The sequence below is a fragment of the Podarcis vaucheri genome (assembly GCF_965113315.1).
Source record: "Podarcis vaucheri genome assembly, chromosome: 6".
In the NCBI taxonomy this organism is placed as follows: domain Eukaryota; kingdom Metazoa; phylum Chordata; class Lepidosauria; order Squamata; family Lacertidae; genus Podarcis; species Podarcis vaucheri.
The window spans coordinates 32,831,785-32,855,471 of record NC_138764.1 but is presented as its reverse complement, the minus strand read 5'-3'; the positions used below and the strand labels follow the sequence as shown (position 1 = coordinate 32,855,471).

The 23,687-nt window shown below is 46.1% G+C and overlaps 2 protein-coding genes across 6 annotated transcripts in view; one reads left to right on the top strand and one right to left on the bottom strand.

The window, feature by feature from the left end:
• The window catches only part of AGL (amylo-alpha-1,6-glucosidase and 4-alpha-glucanotransferase), a 48,075-nt gene extending 47,089 nt beyond the window's left edge, over positions 1-986 (bottom strand). For 2 of the 4 annotated variants that reach the window (XM_082227708.1, XM_082227707.1), the window contains exons 1-2: positions 736-986; positions 70-219 (exon numbers count right to left, since the gene is read on the bottom strand). In XM_082227708.1, the coding sequence (XP_082083834.1) occupies positions 70-151 (82 nt within the window). In that variant the 5' untranslated portion in view covers positions 152-219; positions 736-986. The other 2 variants (XM_082227710.1, XM_082227709.1) reach the window with 2 other exon arrangements.
• Positions 987-10,519: 9,533 nt separating this feature from the next.
• The window catches only part of LOC309535099 (ferric-chelate reductase 1-like), a 41,034-nt gene continuing 27,866 nt past the window's right edge, over positions 10,520-23,687 (top strand). Inside the window, exon 1 of one of the 2 annotated variants that reach the window (XM_082227881.1) lies at positions 10,520-10,647. In XM_082227881.1, coding sequence (XP_082084007.1) covers positions 10,639-10,647 — 9 coding nt within the window. In that variant the 5' untranslated portion in view covers positions 10,520-10,638. Of the gene's footprint in view, positions 10,648-18,127; positions 18,295-23,687 lie in introns of those variants that run through there. The other variant, XM_082227882.1, reaches the window with a different exon arrangement.

Here is a 23,687-nt window from a genome sequence, read left to right as displayed (position 1 = left end):
GCACAAGGATCCAACGCAACTTGTTAAACAAAAAACCCGAACACACAAGCAGCCGCCTGGGACACTGACCTTGCTCCAGCCGGAAGAGGGTCTTGTCCAGCTTTTCCATGTCGTTGAGAAGAAGCACTCTTGTCTGCTTACCGTGGGGCATCTTGGCTGCCTGGCTTTCTCCGCCCTTGCAGGCCACAGAGATTAGCTTCGGAAAGAAAGGAGTGGCTCCTAGGCAAGCAAAAGACACATACACAAAATACATAAAAGAGCAGCGTTTTGCAGCAGGCAAGGGAGGAGATGGGCGCATGCAGGGGTCACCTTGAAAGTCCTCCTGAAGAAGTCACCCAGACCCAAGGACACTTACATTTTTCACCCACCCCCTTTGCAATAAAACGACTCGGCAGAGAACGGTGTCAGAGGGCCGAGCAGGAGGGAGGTGGGGGCCGGTGTGTGGGAAGGTTGCCAAGGGCGCGCAAAAAACCCCTTCTCTCCCAGCCAAATCTGGCGAGGCTGCAAAGCACCCGAGGACCTCCGTGCGGGTCTGCAGGAGGGCGCTGTTCCTCTGGGGCCTGAGGGGCTGGCGCCTGTCACTCTTTCTCCTTTCCACCCCCACCCCCCAACCACCTGCCCCACATACCACAATGCGACCTGCCCCGGCGGCGCCACTGTAGAGCCAGTCCCCCCCCCCTATTATCCCCGCCTGCGATTGTCTATAAATACGGCGCGCGGCCTCTCGCCACTCACCCGGAGACGCGGCTCCTGCGCGCAAAGAGGGAGGCGGGAGTCGAAAGAGAGACGGACCGGAGAGAGGGAAGGGAGGGAGGAAGGAAAGGAAGAGTGAGGGATGCAGCCCCAAACGGGAGGAGGCTCGGCCTCTGCAAGGCAGCGAATAGCCCCGCCTGCCTGAAGGGCTTCCAGGAAGGAGGAGGCTGCTGCGCTCGCCCCGTGCAGGGAAACTGGCTCTAGTGGCGGCGCAGGGTGGCTCGGCTTCGCCTTGGGCATGCCCTCCTCCCCACGCCCAGCGAGAGCGAAGGAAAGGGAGGAGGAGGTGGGAAAAAGGGGGAAGAGGAACTGCGAAGCCGAGGGAAGTCGCCGCAAAGGCCGTTGCAAAATGCGCCCTTTGGCGCTTGCAAAAAAAGGCTCTTATTTCCCCGGCTGCCGGCTTCCTTCAACCCCAGGCGGCGTGATCATTTGCCATCTTATGTTTTCAGATGTGCTGGAAGCCGCCCAGAGTGGCTGCCACAAGGTCGGGGTACAAGTAATAAAGTGGTGGTGGTTGTTAGGATGGCACCAAACTGGTCTAGGTTCCGGGCCGGGGGCTGTGGGCCTCCTGCGGTTGCCGGACTACACTTCTCCTTCTCCCGAACCATTGGCCATGCTGGCGGAGGCTCATGGGAGTTGGAGTCCAACAATGTCCGGAGCTGAGAGCGCGCGCGCGTCTGTTCTCTGCAATTGCAATTTCCCCGGAGCGCCACGGTGCTTGGCATTGGGAATGCATGGCGGGGACTCCGATAAATGGCCAGGTTGAGGAAGTGTGGCTCTTCGTGCTGTGCGCTAAGTTGCTATTCCGTGTTTTCTCAACCACAGAGGTGAGGAAGGTGGTGGGAAGCGGGAGCGAACGCAAGAACCCTGGCCTGGCCCAGTGTTGCCAATGTTTCCTTTAAAAAAAATTTCTGGTGGTTTCCAATGATCTGACTCTTTGACACGCATGGAGTATCTCAGTGTTTCCCAACCTTTTTTGGGCAAAGGCACACTTGTTTCATGAAAAAAATCTCGAGGCACACCACCATTACAGCCCCGTGACGTCAGCGCGCAGCGTCACGCCGGGAGGGACATGAATTGCTAGCAAATTACATAATCACCTCCTTGAGGGCTGGCTCATCTTCTCCGAAGGCAGAACCCCATTAATTAACAGCACAGACTCACACCATAGCCAAGACGAGGGGGGAAAACCTCAGTCATGCACATGTGGGGGCTAAATGAGGACGAAGACCGGGCAGAGAGCAGGGTTCAAATCACCCCACCTGGCCAGGACAATCCCTGGGTGCTCCCTTGGGCCACTCGCCTGACCCACCTCGCAGGGCTGTTGTTGCGAGGATAACACGGGGAGAACCACGTGTGCCCCCGGGAGCTCCTTGGAGGAGAAAGCGGGCGATGAATGCAATGCACGAAATATATGAGAGGCGACCAGGTTTTGCAGGTGAGGGGCCCCCGCCAGCCTCCGCTTCCAACACCTGGCGCAACGACACCGAAGTTTCCCCCCGGGCTCGGCTCGGGGAGCAGCGCTGCTCCCCCCCGGCTCCCCTTCGCCCTCCCGGCTCTCTCTGCCGCCCACTGGGGACCCCCCTCACCTGCCAAGTCCGGAGCGCCGGTGGAAGTTGCATGCATGCATGCAGGGTGCCGCGTTGCCATTGCATTGCACTGCACTCCATGCAACGCATGCATTGCCTTGCACGCCCGCCAAGGGGTCTCCCCGCGGTCCGATGCGTCCCCTCCGGCGCGGATGCAGCATTGCAAAAATAAAAAACCCCCGACGCAGCCCTACCTGGGGGGCAGCCTCCGCCTCCGCCGCTCCACCTCCGCGGGGATCCCCGGGCTCCATCCTGCCGCCCGATCTCCGCGGGGGCGCAGGCAGGCTGCGCAGGGTCTGCGCGGAAGAGCCCCTGCCCGTCCGGCTGCCGCCGCCGCGCTCATTCCATGGCCGGGAGAAGAGCGCTTCAAACAAAACGCCCGGCCCGCCAGGCCACGCTGGGAAACGTAGTTCGCGCACCCCGCGCGGGCGCGGAGCCCAAGGGCAAGGGGACTACGGATCCCGGCAGCCCCCGCACCGGGGACGGAGGGGGAGAGGCCGGGTGCAGGGATGGAGGGACGGGTGGGTGAGCGAGTGAGTGAGTGGCAGCCGCCAAGCCTTGGCCGAGAGCCAGGAAGGGCCTCCCCGGAGGAGGAGGAGGAAGAGGAGGGAGGCGCAGGGAGGGAGGGAGGGAACCCCAGGGGTCATCTAGTGACGGCGCCCCAATCGAAAATTTGACTTTTTTATAAAAAAAATCTTTCGAATTTTTAAATTTTTCCCGCAGCACACCAGGCAACATCTCGCGGCACACCAGTGTGCCGCGGAACAGTGGTTGGGAAACACTGGAGTATCTTACCTTTTCACGGGACCTGGATGATAAGTGCCTCTGAGCATGTGCGGAAGTTTTTTTAAATACAGTATGTGCGCAGGGCTGGCCCAAGTCATTTTTGCAGAAAATAGCATCTATACATAGTCAAGGTCCATAGCACCAGAGGTGAGCAAAGTTATTTCGGCAGCTGAGGCATAAAATCTCAAGCATTTTTCCCCTAGAGGGGGGAAAACCCGCCAGTAATAAATAACAAATAACAGCAGTCTAATAGTAATCAACGAAGAGAAGGGTCGCGAAGGGTCAGACACGATTAAACAACATTTGGGATGGGTTTTGGGAAGACGTGTGAATTTTTTTTTATGTCTGTAGGTCAGTGCATGCTGACCAATGCACAGTCTTTGCAGTAAGGCTCTATTCCGATGGCATGAGTATCACGGCGACCAGTAGATGCTTATCTGCTGTGGCCTTCATCTGCCTTCAAAGCTGTTGTAATACACCGCTTGTTATCTTCCACCTATTTTGCCTTTGAGGACTTCTTGGATCATTCTTTGTCTAGCTCCTCCCCTTTGACCTTACTGTAGTCTCGTAATCTGGGGAACCGGGTTCGCGTCTCCGCTCCTCCACATGCAGCTGCTGGGTGACCTTGGGCCAGCCACACTTCTCTGAAGTCTCTCAGCCCCACTCACCTCACAGAGTGTTTGTTGTGGGGAAGGAAGGGAAAGGAGAATGTTAGCCGCTTTGAGACTCCTTAAAGGGAGTGAAAGGCGGGATATCAAATCCAAATCCAAACTCTTCTTGGGTGACCCTGCTGGGAGCATGAGACTCTCCACGGCTTCGCTCACAAGGGTCATAGGAATGTGCAAGCCCACTCACCACGGCAAGGCGATGACCCAGCGACAACAGCAATAACCGTCTACTGTCAATGACAGTCTATTATCAAATCCTGAATTCCAACTGGTCCTGTCTGACCGAGCATGCTAGCAGAAGCCAGTGCAAGTACAGTCATACCTCAGGTTAAAGTCGCTTTGGGTTAAATCTTTTTAGGTTGTGTCCCGTGGTGACCCAGAAGTAACAGAACGGGTTACTTCCGGGTTTCGCCGTTCGTGCATGCGCAGACTCTCAAAATGACGTCACGCACATGCGCAGAAGCAGTGAATCATGACACGCAGATGCATTCTGCGCAGGATGCGAACGGGGCTCCGGAACGGATCCTGTTCGCATCCAGAGGTACCACTGTACAATATGGCTCCCCCCCCATGTGCAAATCTGCTCTGGAGGGAATAACCCCGTAGAACAGTAGAGGGAGAAGGGATAGTTCTGTCTGGCAAGAAGAAACGTTTGCAGCAATGGAATAATCATCACAGTGTGACCCTGAATATCTCATCGTGATAGGCCCATTCAAAGTACCCAGACAACACGTTTAGGTTCATACTCCAATTTACTAGGCATTCATTGCATTTCCAATGCTGGGTTCTTAATCTGTGTTCACAAAATAGACTTTATCCAAAATGCATACAGTGGTACCTCGGGTTACAGATGCTTCAGGTTATATACGCTTCAGGTTACAGACTCTGCTAACCCAGAAATCGTACCTCGGGTTAAGAATAATAATAATAATAATAATAATAATAATAATAATAATAATAATATCTTTATTGTCATTGCCCCCTCTCGGGGACAACGAAATTACTTGGCTGCTCCATCCACCCAGGTAGGGCACTCCACACAAAATCAAAACAACTATAAAAACACTAATTAAAACAATACAGTATAAAACAGCAAGGAAGATTAGATGACTTTCAAAGTCCAGGCTTCCCATTCAGGGCCGAGATCGCTCTGGGGAAGAAGCTGTTCTTAAGACGGCTCGTTCTTGTCTTCACCGTCCTGTATCTCCGTCCCGACGGCAGGAGCTCGAAGAGACAGTGACCAGGATGCGATGGATCTTTTACTATGTCCAATGCCTTCCTATGGCACCTTGTGGCATAAATCTGCTCTAAGGTGGAGAATGGGCAGCCAACAATGCTCTCTGCTGCCTTAACAACTCTGCACAACCCCAACCTGTCCCGGGTTGTACAGCTTCCATACCACACACATAAGCCATAAGTGAGCACGCTCTCAATGGCACAGTGATAGAAGGCAAGCAGCAGTTTCTGTGGAAGATGATTTTTCCTTAGAATTCTCAAAAAGTACAGTCTCTGCTGCGCCTTCTTCACAAGCCCCCTTGTGTTGACACTCCAGGACAGATCCTCTTGTAATTCAATGCCCAAAAATCTGAACGTTGTTACCCTCTCCACACAGACCCCATCAATCAAAAGTGGCTGGACATTGCTCTTCTGTCTCCTGAAGTCCACCACAAGCTCCTTTGTCTTCCTTGTATTTATGAGCAAGTTGTTAGCTCTGCACCACTCTGTCAGCCGCTCCACCTCATCTCTATAGTCCGTTTCACCCTCCCTTTCAGAGATGAGCCCAATCACGGTTGTGTCATCAGCAAATTTGACAACCCTATTACTAGGGTGAGCAGCGACACAATCGTACGTGTAGAGAATATAAAGGAGCGGACTGAGTACGCATCCCTGTGGTGTTCCTGTGTTAGTCCTAAGCATACTAGAGGTATAAGGGCCCAACCGAACCCTCTGGGGGCGGTCTGACAAAAAGTCCAATATCCACCCACAAAGTGATAACGGAAGCCCCAGATCTTCCAGTTTAGACATCAGACGTTGTGGTAGAATGGTATTAAATGCCGAGCTGAAATCTAAAAAAAGCAGTCTGGCATAACCCCCCCCCCCCGCTGCTCCAAATGTGCAAGAACGGCATGGAGGGCAATCGCCACAGCGTCCTCTGTCGATCTTTTCATTTTATAAGCAAATTGGAATGTGTCCAGTCCCTCTGGTAGGCAGGCAATGACATAATTTCGTACCAGCTTTTCAAAGCACTTCATGATTATAGGTGTGAGTGCTACTGGACGAAAGTCATTCAGATCTTCCGGGTTAGATTTTTTTGCTATTGGAACGATAGTAGAGGACATAGTAGAGATAGTAGAGAGGCAGGATGGAACAATAGCCTGGGCTAGGGATCGATTTAAGTTCCCAGTGAAAACTCCTGCTAGTTGATCTGCACAGTCTCTCAATACCCTTCCAGGTACCCCATCTGGCCCTGTGGCCTTCCTTGGGTTGATTCCCTTCAACACCTTCCTCATCTCTTCTTTTTCCACAGAGACTACTACATTCCTTTGTACTGATGGTGGTGATGGTGGTGATGGTGGCAAGGCCTTCACAGGGAGTGGTGGTGGTGGTGGTAAAGCCTCAGCAGGTGTTGCTGCAGATGTTACTTCAAAACGGGCAAAAAAGGCATTCAAATCCTCTGCGAGGGATGCCCCTCCCTCGTCTGCCAGGGAGTCCTTGGATTTATACCCTGTTAATTCTTGTACACCTTGCCACACCTGCCTGGTGTTGTTACTTTGTAGATGATTCTCCAGCCGCTGTCTATACGCCTCCTTTGCTACACGGATACCTCTCTTTAAATCCGCTCTAGCTAAGCTGTACAACGACTTATTTCCACTTCTGAAAGCAGTATTTCTTGCCTTTAGCAACCCCTGAACCTCCCTTGTCATCCAGGGCTTCCTGTTTGGGTAGATCTTTATCCGGCGCCTCCGTGTTACATTGTCAGTGCAGAACCTAATATAGTCCAACACTTGCTCAGTATGAGTCTCTACATCCTGTTGGGCGAATACCTCCCAATCAGTGTCATGAAAACAGTCTTGTAGTTGTTGGGATGCTTCAGCTGGCCATATTGTAATATCCCTCTTTATAGCTGGAGTCCGTTTCCTCAATGGAATATATTCAGGAGTCAGGAGCAGGGACACATGATCAGATTGGCCTAGATGTGCCAGTGGTTCGGCCTTATAGGCCTGTTTGACATTTGTATACAGCCTGTCCAGAGTCCTTTCTCCCCTGGTTGCACACTTTATGTGTTGATAGAATTTAGGTAGGACCACTTTCAAATCTGCCTGGTTGAAATCCCCGCATACAAGAAATGCAGCCTCGGGATACTTGCCTTGTTGTCTGCTGATGGCATCATGCAGAAGACCCATTGCCTCATTGATGTTCGCATCAGGTGCAATGTATACTATAGTTATCAGTACTTTGCGTCAGGATGAGAATAGAAATTGTGTGGCAGCAGCGGGAGGCCCCATTAGCTAAAGTAGTACCTCAGGTTAAGAACAGTTTCAGGTTAAGAACGGACCTCCAGACGAATTAAGTTCTTAACCCGAGGTACCACTTTATTGCTGTTTGATGCATTGTTTCTCAAACTGGACACTGATTGGAGTCTTTTAAGTCATTCCCAATTTGCCTTTGGCCAAGGCATGAGCAACTTTGCATAGACCCTCCTGGTGTGTCCACAAACGGAAACGAATCTGACATTATTGAAGCCATGCTGATGTGAACAGTAAGGGAGGAAAGAGCTGTACAACACATGGGGCGGAGGGGGTAACAAATTCAATGTGTTTTAAGAGAAGTAGTAGGAGCACGCCACTAGTGCTTCTAATCTAACTGGAATCACAAGATTAGAGCTTAAAAGTTTTTGCTGCAGCAGAGTCATTTCTAAACTGCCACAGTATGTACCATCTCAGGATATTGAGCAATACATGCCTCTGTTCAGTTTCTTGCTGTGAATTATGTAATTGGAAACACTGATTTATTTATTTTTTGCCACTACAATCCACTTAGCTTCTTTCAGAGCTTTGCACCCCTAGTTTCCTACTATTTGCAGCCAGCCCTATAACAGAAGCAGTCCAGTTGCTCACAAGTGTCTCAGCGATGAAATATTTTTAACTACACTCTTCAGAGAAGGTCAGTAGTCAAAGGTCAGTCTATTTTCAATACTCAGAGGTGTTTTAAAAAAACCCACCCTGTTCTCAAATTACAGTCACTTTGGTGAGGTGTTTTTTTATGTTTGCAAGGACACCATACTGTGGAATTAAGATGGTGGTAAAATCAGAAAGTTGAAATAGATAAGGAGATACTATGGATCAAACCTAGGTCTTCTGTTGGTATAAATTTGATTAACCTGAAGCACTTTGAGTATAAGAACATCACATCTGCTTGTGGTCATACTTTACTACTACAACATTCAAATAACACCACCTCTGCTAGAGAGGATCATATCAATGTTACTATGCAAAAATTTGTCACATGAACTTAATTACAATTATACAAGAATAATTACAATATATTTGCAGAATATTTTACATCAAGGCTGCACAATTCCCCCCACAAATTCACATGGTGTTGAACGTCGATTACTCATTCAAGCTGTATGCAGGCATGGATAATTTAACGGGCTCATCAAACGGTTTTCTGACAGGTCTCTGAAATGTAAGCCTGGGGCAGAGTTCCATCTGTCCGGAAGGAGGGAGGGGAAACTGTACTCAAGTGTGTGAGAGGGGGAAATACCACACAGTTAATTTACTGTGCCTGAATACGACGCATACATGAACAAAATGCAGCCTGGCCAGACAGCATCCTTGCAGCCAAGACTTTGGGGACATCAGAGCTGAAATCCCTACTTAGCCAAGAAGCTCACTGAAATGTCTAAGGCAAATTACTCTTGCTCAGTCTCACCGACTTCACAGGGCTGTTGTGGTGATGAATATCTCTGTGTGTGATCTAACACTTCTAACTTGTTGCTTGGAGGCAGGTTGGGATAAATAAGGAATGAATAATCAGTTCATTGGAGCCAACTGTTAGGGGCTGAGGTCCCTTCGCCCCCACAATTAAATATTTGAGGGGGCCATTCCCCCCAAAGCTGATGGCCATTACTGCTCAAATGGTGTGGGCACACCCCATCATGTGATTGATTATGTGGGGTGGGGCTTACCTGCCCCCCATATATTTTATTCGATTTGGCAGCCCTGAATCAGTTCTTTACAGTTGCTGTTGGATTTTGTGCCGCTACTGCAAAAAATGTGATCATTCTAGCGTGTGGTGCCATCTTGTGGCCTTTCCATGGAAACAAAGCCTTACCAACAGTAAAAAAAACAAATTCTCAAGGTGGAGCTATATGTTACTAGGCAAATGTGGGGCCCTGCTAATTTGTGTGTGTGTAGAGGAGAATCAGTGGGCAAGAGGTGGGTACTTTAACCTTCCTCATGTATCCATTGATTCTTCCCTTAAAATGTCCCTCTCTGCCATTTTTACCTCATGCATGGTTTTATATTTCCAAACCCTGCTCTTGTTCACCAGAAGCTGCAGGTAGAATGCTGAAAATTGGAGCATAGCAGCCACACATGTCTGGGCATCTCTTTCTGGGCAAATGATAGTAAAGAATATATTGTAAAATGCAATTGGCATTGACATGCCTAAGACATTTTGGCACCTGAGGCAGAAAATCCACTTGGTGCTCTCCTTGTTGTTCAATTAAAAAGAAAGACACTTTTAAGTGTGCCGAAATATCTACTGATGGGGCTGCCTCCCTGTAGGGATAGACCCTCCATCTTCTCTATGATCATCACAAAATTGAGAATGCATCAATAAACGAAGCACAACTGTACAGTGCCTTAATAAAAATACTTTTTCAGAATGATATGGGCACATCAAGCACTTGTACGAATTTTACTGAAACTGGGTTTTGGGTATCTTGTTTATAAAATGAAGCTATTGTATCAGTGGCTGAAGCATCGGCAAGAAATGAACCCAAGGTGTGACCAGGTAAATGAAAGGGAGAATGTAGAGAAGGATAAGCTCAGTTCGCCAAGACCTTTGCTGACTTCTGTGAGAGAAAGTACGCAGGCTGCTACCATGGGAGACTATAGTTGGGTGGTGACTTGCCCAGCTCCAAACACTTGAGCAATCCATCATACTGGCGTTTTGCTAGTCTATGAGTAAATTTTGCAATCCAGAGAACTATGACTAAATCTGTATATCCAGTAAGGCTTTGCATTTGTATTTCTGAAAAAAACCAATGCAACCCTTCCCTTTGTTTAAACCTACACATACACACAAAGATCTTTTAGAACTTGTAAGGGGATTTCAGAAGCTGTATTTGAGAGAGCTGTAGGAAGGCCCATACAGGTCTATTGGAAGACTGCCTGGACGGTGATTAAGTAGCACTGGGGCTACCAAAACATGTTGAACAAGCTGGAGCAGGCAGTCATCTGCATTGGCTACGGTTCGGGTAGAGATACGTCGTTGCCATATGCTCAGCCCAGGTGAGATGAGAAAAACCCCATAGCAAAATGGCAGCAGAAGAAAAAGGAACACAGCTGCAGTCCAGTGTCCATGGAAACACTGCCAAACAGGGGCTGTTGTGGCAATGATGCTCACATGGAGGGAGTCAATGGAAGCTAGCCAACAGGAACACAACCCCAGGACATCTTCAATAACAAAGGACACCCACAATCCATGAGCTCCTATCGCATAGGCAGCAATGACCCTCTCGCCCTGCTATAAGCCCCTAGGCATCCTTCCAGTTCTCTAATGTGAGAAACCGAAGGGCCACATTCTCATCTGGGCAACCTTTCAAGGGCCTCATGCCAGAGGTGAGTAGGGCCAGTGGCAAAAGCACGTGGAGCACTGAATGCAAATATTACATCTGCGCGGTAGGCTGGTTTCCACACACACTTGCACACCCCTCTCTATTCTCCATCCAGGCAAGAAATTGACATTATCAAAACGAGTTCAAGGGCAAATTCCAGCCAGGCCAAAACCATCGAGGGAGAGAGGCAAAACAGAGCTGGTGAGGGGTGTGGCCTGGAAAAAGGGTGTGTGGCCGAGGAGGACAAGTAGCCTGGGAAAAGGGATAAGTGGAGAGGCTTGAAGGGTTGCAGGACCCCTGATTTCTGACCTACCTTGCTCAGTAGCACTGTTTTGGAGCACAGCACACAAAGCAAAGAATGGAGAGGCTCCGGAGCCTGTTCTGCTACTAGGTCTCCTGTGGCAGCCACCTCAGGCAGCCGATGCTGGGGTTATATGTTCCACTGGGGCCTGCCCTTTATCCCCAAAGCTACTCTGCTGTCTTCAAGGGCAACAGAAGTCTCTGTCCAAATGCCAACCTTAAAATAAGATTCCAGCTGCAAGTCCAGTCAGTTTCTATGTACATGGAATGGGGGAAGGGACAACTTCTTGTCCTTTGACTCGGGCAGTTGAATGCCTTATTAGTCTGGCCACACAACATGGCATCCGCAGAGTTCCCGGGGCATCCATTTAGTCAGCATGCAGTCCAGTTCCCATCGCCTCTTATTAAAACAGGTCATTCGCGAGTTTCAAAATGCACAGCACTTGCTACTGTGCTGTGACAGTTTATTACACTCAGAAAAAAAACCAGTGGCACTTTGTGCCGTAATGAGTGGAGATGCGCTCCAAAATTTCTTTCTAACTGAGCACTTGCTGCACATAATTCGCTCCCCTGGCATTTTTCAGAAACTATGTGCACAGAAGGATTCGCACAACAGCGCTATATATTTACTGCAAAGAAGTAGGTGGTTTGCATTTCATGAAAACAGGTTTATTTTTGCTCAGGCAACATTTCAACTTAAAGGACTTTGACACTAAGGATAAAAGTTCAGCTGCAAGCCTATGTGAAAAGGGGGGAAAATGCCAACTGGAGAATTCAGGTACAGTACAGTGTTTATATTAATTTGTACATTATACCAGTCAAGCATGTGCAGATATTAAAATGGATGATATTACGTTGTTGTTGTTGTTTAAAAAAGGACAAAAAGTTATGCTAGGTCCTTTCTCCATCCTTTAGCTTTGTGACACTCATACTGTGCAAGGGACCTCCTCTGCCTTGCGGGCAACTCCTGCAGCCAAGCTGTTGCCAAACATATTACTCTGCTTCTTTGGACCACATCAGTGAGGCTGAGAGGGGGGTCTTGTCATCTGTGTAACCCGGGACCTCCATTCACACTGCCCAGGCTTGCACCCTGAAGAGGTCACCTCTTCACCCCTAGAGGGGCACTCCATTGTCAGTCGAGGCAGACAACAACAACAGCAACAACGACAACAGCTGCCGTTGACCCATTTTATAAAAAGACTGCATTATGCTTATTTACAACATCTACATCCCATTTTCCCTCCTTTCCCCCTATGTTTTATTGTCACAACAACCATGTGAAATAGGTTAGGCTAAGGCTGCATCTACACAGCTATAAAAAACCGCTCTGAAAATGCTCTGGGGGGAAAACGTTGTAGGAGTGTCTCCACCCCCATCGTTCTGCCCGGACGCTGAGGTCCAGCACTGAGGGCCTTCTGGCGGTTCCCTCATTGTGAGAAGCAAAGCTACAGGGAACCAGGCAGAGGGCCTTTTCGGTAGTGGCGCCCGCCCTGTGGAACGCCCTTCCAGCAGATGTCAAAGAGATAAACAACTACCTGACATTCAGAAGACATCTTAAGGCAGCCCTGTTCAGGGAAGTTTTTAATGTGTGACATTTTAGTGTATTTTTGGTCTTTGTGGAAGCCGCCCGGAGTGGCTGGGGAAAACCCAGCCAGATGGGCGGGCTACAAATAAATAATAATAATAATAAATAATAATAATAATAATAATAATAATAATAATCAAGCAGCTCACAATGGAAAATTTCATAGCGTTCAGCTCTACAGTGCCACCAGGTGTCACAGTGTTATAACGCTTTTATATATATATATATTACTAATGTAGCTTAGTCCTAAGAGTCAGGGTCACCCAGTGAGCTTCATGGCCAAGTGGGGATTTGGCCACCAGTGTCCTAGATTGATACTCGAGTAACCACTAAACCCCATTGCCTCTAGTTCTAGTTAGAGGCATACCTAGGGTCCCTTGCATGCTTGGCAAAGAGCTGCATTGGTGCCCTGCATCACTTCTCCTGCATTCGATCTTGCTGCAGTAGTGGCTAATAGAGCAATCTGTTTAGCGCTATGCTGAATTCCTAGAATAGAATCATAGAATCATAGAGTTGGAAGAGACCACAAGGGCCATCGAGTCCAACCCCCTGCCAAGCAGGAAACACCATCAGAGCACTCCTGACATATGGTTGTCAAGCCTCTGCTTAAAGACCTCCAAAGAAGGAGACTTCACACTCCTTGGCAGCAAATTCCACTGTCGAACAGCTCTCCTTAGGTTATTGTAAGTGCAACTAACTGCTCATATGACTGGCCCCCTCACATGAACAGAACAGCAGGAAGATCACAGCTCTTTTCCAGGATCAGAAAAACAACAGCAGCAATTACTTTTGTATGCAGCAGCGATGCCATGGCTTTGAACAGGATATTTGTAAACCATGCTTTCGCCCCAATAAGGACATAAGAAAAGCCTTCCGGAACAGACCAAAACTTTATTCTAGTTCCAAATGTGCTTGATTTCCTATCTTATCCTCATCTTGCATCTATTCGCTTATTCCTTTTTATTTCTGTTGACTGGCTTCATTGAAAAATAAGGACTTGTTTTATATTGCATTTTGGTACATGTTATATGCAGCTCCTAGGGTCTTGAAGGTTCATAAATAAAATGAGCTTGAGCAGACTTAACAATCTGATATTGTTTGGGATTTGTGGTATATCTATTTTCCAGTACCTACATAATGAGATAGGTCATTGCAGAGCATAATTACAGTTCTGTGTACTGCTAAAATTCTAGGCTTCTGGAAGATATAATTAAAAAGAAGACTGGATAGAAATTACACAGTATCTGATCTGCATTCTCAATATCCATACTCCATTCATTGTAAATGACCTCTGGACAGTTAAGTCCAGTCAAAGGCGGTTATGGGGTGCAGCACTCATCTTCGCTTTTCAGGCAGAGGGAACTGGCGTTTGTCTGCAGGCAGCTTTCCGGGTTATGTGACCAGCATGACTAAACCGCTTCTGGCGCAACAGAACACCATTAGTTAAAATGGACAAGGTTCTTCACAAGCTGTTAAGCGCAACAGTGTGCTTTGCAAATATGCCGAGAGATTTGCATAACTTAAATGTTTTGAGTGTCCCTGTGTTCAGCTCTCAGGACAGTAACAAAATCAAAATGGAATCAATTTTTCTAATGATGTCTTTGTGTCCCACAAAATATTACATTACCTAGTCTGCCTTCTGCACCATCTATAACCCTGAAATGTAAGCTTTGAGTTTACCTACATGCTGGGATGAACATAATCTAGCTCACAACTTCAGCATTTGCTGAAGTTTTATGGAGATCAATAGGCCTCTGCTGCACAGGGACGTAATTCCTATTGATCACTTTGCCAGGTGCAAAGGTTGGAAGTTACAAGCAGCTGGAGAAATATTACCGGACTGGAGCACACGTTATAGTTGCCACAAGGATGCTCTCCATACCGGGTTATGCCTGCCATGGCTAGAACAATAAAATGAGTTCCTGAATGGATAGCTTACCAACATTGTGCGTTTCTCCAGGAAACAATGCAAAGATGTGGATTCTCAGAGCAAATTAACAGGTACGCCTTTTCCTTCAAAATTATAGGAAGGGCTCCATATCCCAGCTTCAACATCTCCTTCATTTGGTTCAGGGATTTTATTTTTCATGTAAACAGACTCCATTTCTACATGTACATCCAAATCCCCACACACCACTTTTAATACTTTTCTGAGATACAGAGGGGAGGAAAAGGAAAACCGGGACAAAATTGGAAACTGGGATGGCTTCTGTAATTCCGGGACTGTGCCTGGAAAATTAGGACACTTGGAAGGCATGAAGTGGGAATTAAAGAGATTGAGCCGTGTGGTTTGGTTTGAATTAGGCAATCAAAGCCCAGTATCCTTACAAAGGATGCCTCCTGGTGGAGCTGAAAACTGATAAAACTGGTTTTGTTGGCTGTATTTTGAAATGTTTTAATTATTACCAGGAAGCCCTTCCCTGTCTGCCAATGATACTTTTACTGTAAATGTCACTACAACTGCTCCAGCTAGTGCAGAAGAGGACATTAACTCGATTGGCTACCCAAAGCTGGCTCGATAAACTCTGCTGAAACTAGATTTGGATGCAGACCTAGTGGTTGTTGCGATGTGTCCAAGGGAACGGGGGCAATTCGCAGGCCCCCAGCTGGCTCCAGCCCACCGGCTGGCAGCCGGGCGAACTCCGGTCCTTTGGAACAGCATCAAACAGCAACTCAGAGCTTCAGAAGCCTTCAGAAACTTGAGCACGCCTTAACCAGCAAAGTGAATAACACGCAACAGAAGTGGCGGACAGAGGCATATGTAAAGCATATTTACAAGCAGTTTATTCAGCATAGTTCAGGACAAAGAAAACATGTCTGCTCTCTTTCATGTCCAAGAGCAGGAAGCAAAAGCAAAAGCTATACACAAATGGAAGTTCCCAGCAAGCTGTGCTGGAATGTAAACAGACATGTGACATACAACAGCTCCACACATCTGTTTAGCTGAAATGGAACATCAATATACTAACAAAGGTATCCTTGCATCTCACCTCACAGCCATTTACTTCACCACCCTCTCTGTGCTCCAGTAAGATTGAATGTAGTACTTGGCACACCACACATGCTGGTGCGCACACAGTGTTGAAGGAAACCCAAAGGGACAGGAAAAAAGGGGTGGGAATTCTTCCAGCATCCCTGAAACAGGACTTTCAGGAGACATTGAAAGAAATCAGAAGGTACTGGTGAAACTGGCATGGCTTTCCCCTCATTTTCGCCAGAGAGAAGAGATGGGGAATTGTGATCAGCCTAAGTGGCAAGAAGAAGGCAGCTTTTTGTTGTGATTTTTTTGCTCCTGATGATATCAAGATATTTATAAGCAATTTCGCTTTCAGTACTGCTTGCATCTGCAATGGTTTGGGTGCAGACATACTGCTCCATTTCTTATTGGTACATAGTTATCATGCTCACCATCATTACAGTATTATTATTGCTGTTGTTGTTGTTATCATCATCATCATTAATTAAATCTGTTTAATGCTCTTCATCTGAAAATCACAGAGCAGTTTACAATATAAAAACACAAAAATAATAACTAACAAAACCAATAATGCCTCCCCTTTAAAAGGCCATATATTGTTTAATTAGCCAAAGTCCTGGGAGAATAAGAAAGACTTTGTCTGGCGCCTAAATATATGCAATGAAGGCGCCAGGCAAGTCTCCCTGGGAAGAGCGTACCACAAACGGGGAGCCACTGCAGAAAAGGCCTGTTCTCGTGTTGCTACCCTTTGGACCTCTCATGGTGAAGGGACACAAAAAAGAGCCTCAGGTGGTCTGGGTTGGTGATTTGCTTTAAGCCACTCTCTGGCCTTTCTGTTCAGGGGGAGGTTGAAGCAATAACTGCCACCAGCCATAATAAGATGAGCAGATAAGCAGCGCATGGAGAATTACCAAGATTTTCCAAGCACTCTCTTCTCCCAAGCAGTCTGTTCTCCTGTCATCTCAGCTGACAGCTACTCATTATGAGGTAAAACTAATAACATGAATGCGGGTGAGAGGATTTGAAGAGCAGGAGGGGGCTTAGTTTTTCCCTTGCCCACCATGTCCCCTCCATATCCCGTTCTCTGACCACTTCCCTTCAGCTTGGTTCATCCAATGAGAGTAACAACAGTCTTAAAGGGATACTAGCAGGCAAGAGAAGGATAAACCACGATCCTTGGATTTTTTTCTAGCAAATGCCCACCTTCCTCCACCCAGTGCTAACATTAACTCGGCTAAAAACATGCAGTCTGCCAAGGCATACTTTCAGAGAGACACTTTCTCACTCTCCTGTTTGAGACCCATAGAAATGCAGTTTTGCAAGGAAATGCAGTTTTGCAGGAAGTCTTATAACCTCCATTGCCACCAAATCAGAACGAATGCTCAATAAATAGGGCTCATTAACCTCTGGACAAACTTTGTGCAAGCAAATAGCTAAAGGAACAGGTCAGCAAATGGAGGAAAGAGGCAATATCAGGACTTTGTTCCCTGATCCTGAGCAGAGGTAAATAGGACTTGGAAATAGAAGTATTTGCAGCTGTTCCAATGACTCCAAATGAGTGCTTGAGGGGTTAAAGGGAAGAATGCTAGTGAAATGGGTTGTCTCTGCTGCCCTTGCTCTGTAAATACTTAAGAAGCATGTAGTGCCACACACATTTTTTTTTGTTGCTGTTAAAAAAAGATTCTGAACTTTATGAATGGATTGAACATTGACCAATTTATGAAATTGTTCTGGTTTTTTCCTCTCTTGGGGGTTTTTAAGGTATTGTGAGGTGGAGGGGAGGGAGTTGAGGTGGCAGCAAGGCAAGGAGATGATCCTAAGCCAAATGTGCTTAAGGATGTCTAGTTGATTTCAAATGACTTTTAGCAGTAAGTGAGTGCAGGATCAGGGCCTCTTCATTATTTGGTTAAAAGGCAGCTGTAAAACTGGGTGCTTATTCTCAGCAGGACTCATACTTTCCAACATTTCTCTGATGAAAATAGGAATGTCCTATTTAATAATAATAATAATAATAATAATAATAATAATAATAATAATAAATCCCACCCATCTGTTTGGGTTGCCCCAGCCACTCTGAGTGGCTTCCAACATATATACAGACATAATAAAACATAAAACATTACAAAACTTCCCTATACAGGGCTGCCTTCAGATGTCTTCTAAAGGCTGCATAGTTACTTATCTCCTTGGCTGCGGGGTCACATAACTCCATACCCTCCAACATTTCCACGATGAAAATGGGGATGTCCTAAGGAAAAGTGAGACATTTTGGGATCAAATCAGAAACTGGAAGGGTTTCTGTAAAACCCTGGAAAATAGGGACACTTGGAGGGACTAAAGTTCAGTTACTTGGAAGTGGATCCCACAAGCTTCGATGTGTCCCTTGGGGTTCACTCCCAGATGTATCTATGAAAGGAGCCCAGCAGCTTGAGTCTATGTATTCTTCCTTGATCTGAAAAAGTAAGTCTCATTGAGTCCAGCGGCGCTTTCACCCACCCACCCAATTCTTCCCCAGAGCTGCTTCAAGGACGAGTTTGCTTTCGCCTTAACTTTGCTTGGCTCCACCCACGCCTGAGAGATGCGATACAGCTTGTCAGAAAGCAGGAAGAGCCTCCTGCAAGATAAGAGCGCGTTTCTTCACTGCAGCCTCCATGCTCACAGCAGTGAGTCGGAACGACTTGCTTGCCAGAGAAATGCCCACCCTTTAAAAAAAAGAAAAAATCCTGTTTGGGTAAAAGGGGGAAACCTAGCAGCTCCCTTTATGAGGCACGAGCAGCGTGTTCCTTAAGGTAAGAAACAGGTGTCTTATGAATTCCTTTCTTAAGAGGGTGTGTGCGTGTGCATCTTGGGCGTCTATGCTGTGTTTAAGACACTGTGTTCAGTGTGAAGCCTATAAGAGGGGACTTCGTGGCTGGCTGTGTGCTGCATGGCTTTGCCAAACCTGTGCCTTCTCTCACCCTTGTCTTCTTCTTTTTCTAAAAAAATCCCAATATATATATTGCAGAGATTGGTTATGTTAATTAAGGAAAAGTTGAAGGAGCTCTTAAATATAAAAGTTCTTACTTGATCGGATTCTGTATCTATAACCTTTGTTGCCTTTGTTTCAGTGCCGTTTGTGCTAATGTAACCAAATATTCAAAGTTGTGGGTGGGTATATTTGATGTTATGAGTTTGTGGGAGGGGCAGACTCTCCACAGACTCTCCCAGTGTCCCTATTTTCCAGGGACAATCCTAGATTTACAGTAACCATCCTAGTTTCTGATTTGATCCCAGAATGTCCCTCTTTTCTGTAGGGCATCCCTATTTTCAGCAGATGTTGGAGGGTATGGAGTTATGCGGCCCCTGATCCAAGGAGATAAGTAACCGTACAACCTTTAGAAGACATCTGAAGGCAGCCCTATACAAGGAAGCTTTAAAAAATGTTGAGTTATGTTTTTATATATGTTGGAAGCCACCTGGAATGACTGGGGTAACCCAGTCAGATGGGCGGCGTATAAATATAGTAATATTATCGTTATCATTATTGAATAGGATGTCCCCATTTTCATGGAAGTAATGTTAGAGAGTTTGTCTCCATAATCTCTAGGGTCAGTAAAGAGCTAGAATTTGAGCCAACTCGCAAATTCACGAAGTACACAAAGTTTAGCTAATTAAAACTAAACCAAGCACTGTTTTGTTCAGTTTAGGGTCACAAGTCCAGACATCTGCGTACAACTAGCAAGGAATAAGCCAAGTCTTTAATGTGCCAAAAGGTGTTGATGGCCCGTGTTGAGGGGGAATCTTTGGGCCTGGGCAGACAGAGGTTGCCAAGGTGATGGGGTGTGCATGCTAGGTGACAGGAAAAGTGTGGGCTTGGGTCTTAGCAAGGTGTGCTGGGAACAAGAAGGGAGAACAAAGACAGTTTCTGACTGTGGAGGCTGCAACCCAAAGACTGGGGAGCATAGCTGACTGCTCTGGACTTAAGCTTGCCGAAGCTATGAGAGGAACAAGGAGAGACACTCTGGAGATGCAATGCTGTGAACTCTATTCATCTCCATGTAGATCCAGGTGTAAAATGAACCATATATCTTAAAAAGCTACAGCCTCTGAATTCTCAACGGAGTGTTTGGAACTTCCCTGAATCTTGCTGCTGCTCAGCAGAGATTGGAGTGGTGTGTACCAATATAGGGCTTGCTGATCGGAAGGTCGGCAGTTTGAATCCCTGCGACGGGGTGAGCTCCCATTGTTCAGTCCCAGCTCCTGCCCATTACTATTATTATTATATCACCTAGCAGTTCGAAAGCATGTCAAGTACAAGTAGATAAATAGGTACCGCTCCAGCAGGAAGGTAAACGGCGTTTCCGTGTGCTGCTTTGGTTTGCCAGAAGTGGCTTAGTCATGACCTGGAAGCTGTCTGCAGACAGACGCCGGCTCCCTTGGCCTCTAGAGCGAGATGAGCGTGCAACCCCAGAGTCGTCCATGACTGGACTTAATGGTCAGGGGTACCTTTACCTCTAGGAGAGGGCACTTGACAGTGGGAAGAAAACATGTGCTCACTAGATCCAAACTTCCTACCTTCAGGGAGTCCTTTCTGTACTGACAGGTAAATCAAGGAACTCCAGAGCTCCAAGGAGGATTCTAGTTCCTGTGTGTTGTTGGGTTTGCGCTTGGGTTAGGAAAGACATTGGTTGGCCTGTCAGGCTGCTTCATTTGTGTAAAATGAGGGTGAACCTTGGAGGACACCCCAACATTTCCCTGCAGTTGTTTGTCACAAGGCAAGATCAGGAGTCGGGAACAAACCTGGCGGGGACGTTTGTTTTCCTTTTACAGATCATCTTATGATTATCTGAGGGTTTCCTGGAATATAGTGTGACAACAACAGGGTTAGGGAAATATGAACTTGTATCCTCTTTCAATAGACAGCAACATGTTAACAAGATATCATGCCTTCTGGGAAGTTATGTATCAATATGGCTAAAATCCCATTTATTGTGAAAGAAGAAAGAATGATGGTGTACGGATCGAGGCAACATACATTAAATTGTTTGCTATTGGGTTCATTAGTAAGATAGTATATGATACATAGTAATTTGCTGGATACTTTTGCGATTTTCTTGTGACTTATTGTAACAAAACCAGTGGTTACAATTATTAATATTCTTACATACCGTATATATATTTTTAAACACATGTAAAGTATTTGCATGAAACACACCATAGTTTGTAAGTTGAGGGGTGCACTTGAGCAGTGAGAAACATTAAATTATCTTGGCCAGATACGTAGAAGTCAAACAGTGTGGTGGCAATTTCAAACCTTTCTAAAAACAGCCACCAAAATGTAGGAAGTTTCTTAAGCAGAAGTTCCTGGAGAAGGTCATCGGAAAGATGAATCATGATGGAAGTGGTTACTGAAACAATTGGCTTCTCAAACTGGCAAATCAAAGCTGTCTATATTTCACAACATGGTGAGATTCTCCCAAATTCTTCACTGTAGTTGGATGGGTGGGGACAGGACTTTTTTCCAGCCAGAACTTGCCAAAACTCCGTTCCAGCACCTCTCAGGTGGGCACCATTGTCATTATAAGAGAACGAGGGAGCTATTCATGGTGAGTTCTGGCACCGAGTGAGGAGAAAATATGTGTACCATGTGTACAACTTGTCAAAATGTCTGACTGTGAAGACCTTAAGGGACTGTTCATAGATACAGGCAGTTAAACCCCATTGATGGCAAGGGACCAAAGATCAAACAGATGACCTGGTGAAAGTCTGGAATGAAAACACAAATGTAAGAAATCACATCTCTGTGCTTCACCAAACATCTTTCCTAAACCTTTGTAGAATGTGCTACTCCTTTTACAGTGTGACTCTGCATGTTTACTCAGAAGGAAGTTCCACTGAGTTCAGTGGGCCTTACTCTGAGGCAAGCGTGCTTAGTACTGCAGCTGTATAGCTGGAAAAATCTCATTGTGAGAACTTTCTGGGTTGCAAATGCTTTCTAAATCTTTCCTGTCCTAGGTGTCACATGTGGGTAGACTAGGTAATTGCTAAAACTTAGTTTTCCCCCTGCTATTTATTTACTGAGCTGATCTTATTAATGGCTTTTAATCTAGCTTGTTGGACAATATTCCATTGGAAACTCTGGGTTTTTGATGCATTTTTCAAACCACAGATGCCTTTTATAAACTGGATTTGTTGCACTCAGGCTCTGGAAAATAAAAGCTGTGCAAACCTGCAGTTCTGGTATGCAATTATATCTGTCCTGCAAAATACTGACAATCTGGAGGCGCCCATACACAGCACTCAGATCCTTTGAGGAAGGTAGGCATATAAATGCAGTGGATGGATAAATGAAACACTAGACCTCTACTAACAGCCTTGCATTTCATAGTTACTGTGATTTAATGGCCATGAATGTTTGGGTCTCAGTAAATCATAACTTGGAAGGCTGAACCTGAACACAAACTGATGCACTTCTGGTGTGTGTGTGTGTGTGTGTGTGTGTGTGTGTGTGTGTGTGTGTGTGTGTACCTCTGTACAATAATTTTCTGGTCCACTTTCAGTTAGATCCAAGTTTCTAAAAGGCTCAGCTAATACTGTCTCTTGTTAGTTTCTACACAAGCTTATCAGGTGTCAGACTCCGCTGTGGCTTAGCCTTGAGTATGGAGCTTAGTTTGCAAAGTCCAAACTGGTCATCTTGGTGTTGCAATAACTGAATAGTCTGGATTTGTTGGTAGCAAACAAATGACAGCATTATTTAACATTCTTAATGTGTTACCATTCATTCATTCATTCATTCATTCATTCATTCATTCATTCATAGCACACTGTTGCTTAGCGTTCCTTACAATTATGCCATTCTTTCCCCCCCCTTTTGTAGCAGAACGAAAAGGTTTATTCTAAAGGCAGTTCTCCTTTAATTAAGTATTTAATGCTGGCAGATTCAGGGCATTCAAGCAAAAATCTTGCATAGATGAGAGAACCAAGATAGGTATGGGATTTCCTCTTGCAAATGCCATCAATGAACTCAAGTGACTATAGTTTTTTGTGTGTCAAAGCAGGTCCCTGGGATTCTGTCTAGATTTAAGTTACTACTTAGATGATGGGAAAGGACCCTGCTGTTGAAACCCATGCCAAGGTCCTTGCTGCAGTTCTGTGAATGTGAATTTGTGCAGTTACAGTGGTACCTTGGGTTAAGAACTTAATTCGTTCTGGAGGTCCGTTCTTAACCTGAAACTGTTCTTAACCTGAAGCTAATGGGGCCTCCTGCTGTTGCTGCACTGCCAGAGCACGATTTCTGTTCTCATCCTGAAGCAAAGTTCTTAACCCGAGGTAATATTTCTGGGTTAGGGGAGTCTGTAACCTGAAGCATATGTAACCTGAGGCGTATGTAACCCGAGGTACCATTGTATTAGACTATCACATGGTAATTTTTAAAGTGATAGTTAAACTTCTGTTATTGTTCATTCCTTCTAAGGATGTGGTCAGTTTACTTAGAGTGCCCTTGCTGTCCACATTGACATGACTCTCTGGTTGTGTACACACAACAGAAGGCGTTGACATGATGGGGATATCTTTACCCTATGCAAAGGAGTTCACACCCCAGCTATAGGTGAATTAGGAAAAGCTTGAAACAATGCATGAAACTGTAGCACCTTATAACAAAGTACAGGATGCATATGCATGTTAGATCACGTCATGTGAACATGCTTTTAAAACTCAGCACGGGAAACACAGTGAGTGCTGTTGATGGGAACGTGGACACAGCCTTGGCTATCATGCATTGTCTTTCTACCTCCAAGTTGATATTCTTATCTAAGCCAGTGTGGGCTTGCATTCAACTAACTTTTATTCAGGGTCAACCCATTGAAATTAATGTCCATGGCTAAGTTGGGTCCATTCATTTCAATGGATCTACCTTGAGGAAAGGTTAGTTGAATGCGACCCATAGCTTCTCTTAATTGCTTCTTCAGGACCAGTTGTAAGTGGTTTGCTTCCTTGCTGACACTCTTCCCCGCATGGGGAATTCCTAAGCCTTGTCTCCCAAGTGACTTTGTTTTTCCACCCTGATGATTTATGTGACACATAGTTTTTCACATTAATGGCTGTCTTTTGCCACGAAAATGTGAGTCCATTCATCTTTCCACAAATCTTTTGGAAAGATTAAATGTGAAACTAAGCTTGACTGTTTGTATCTGTGTTTTGA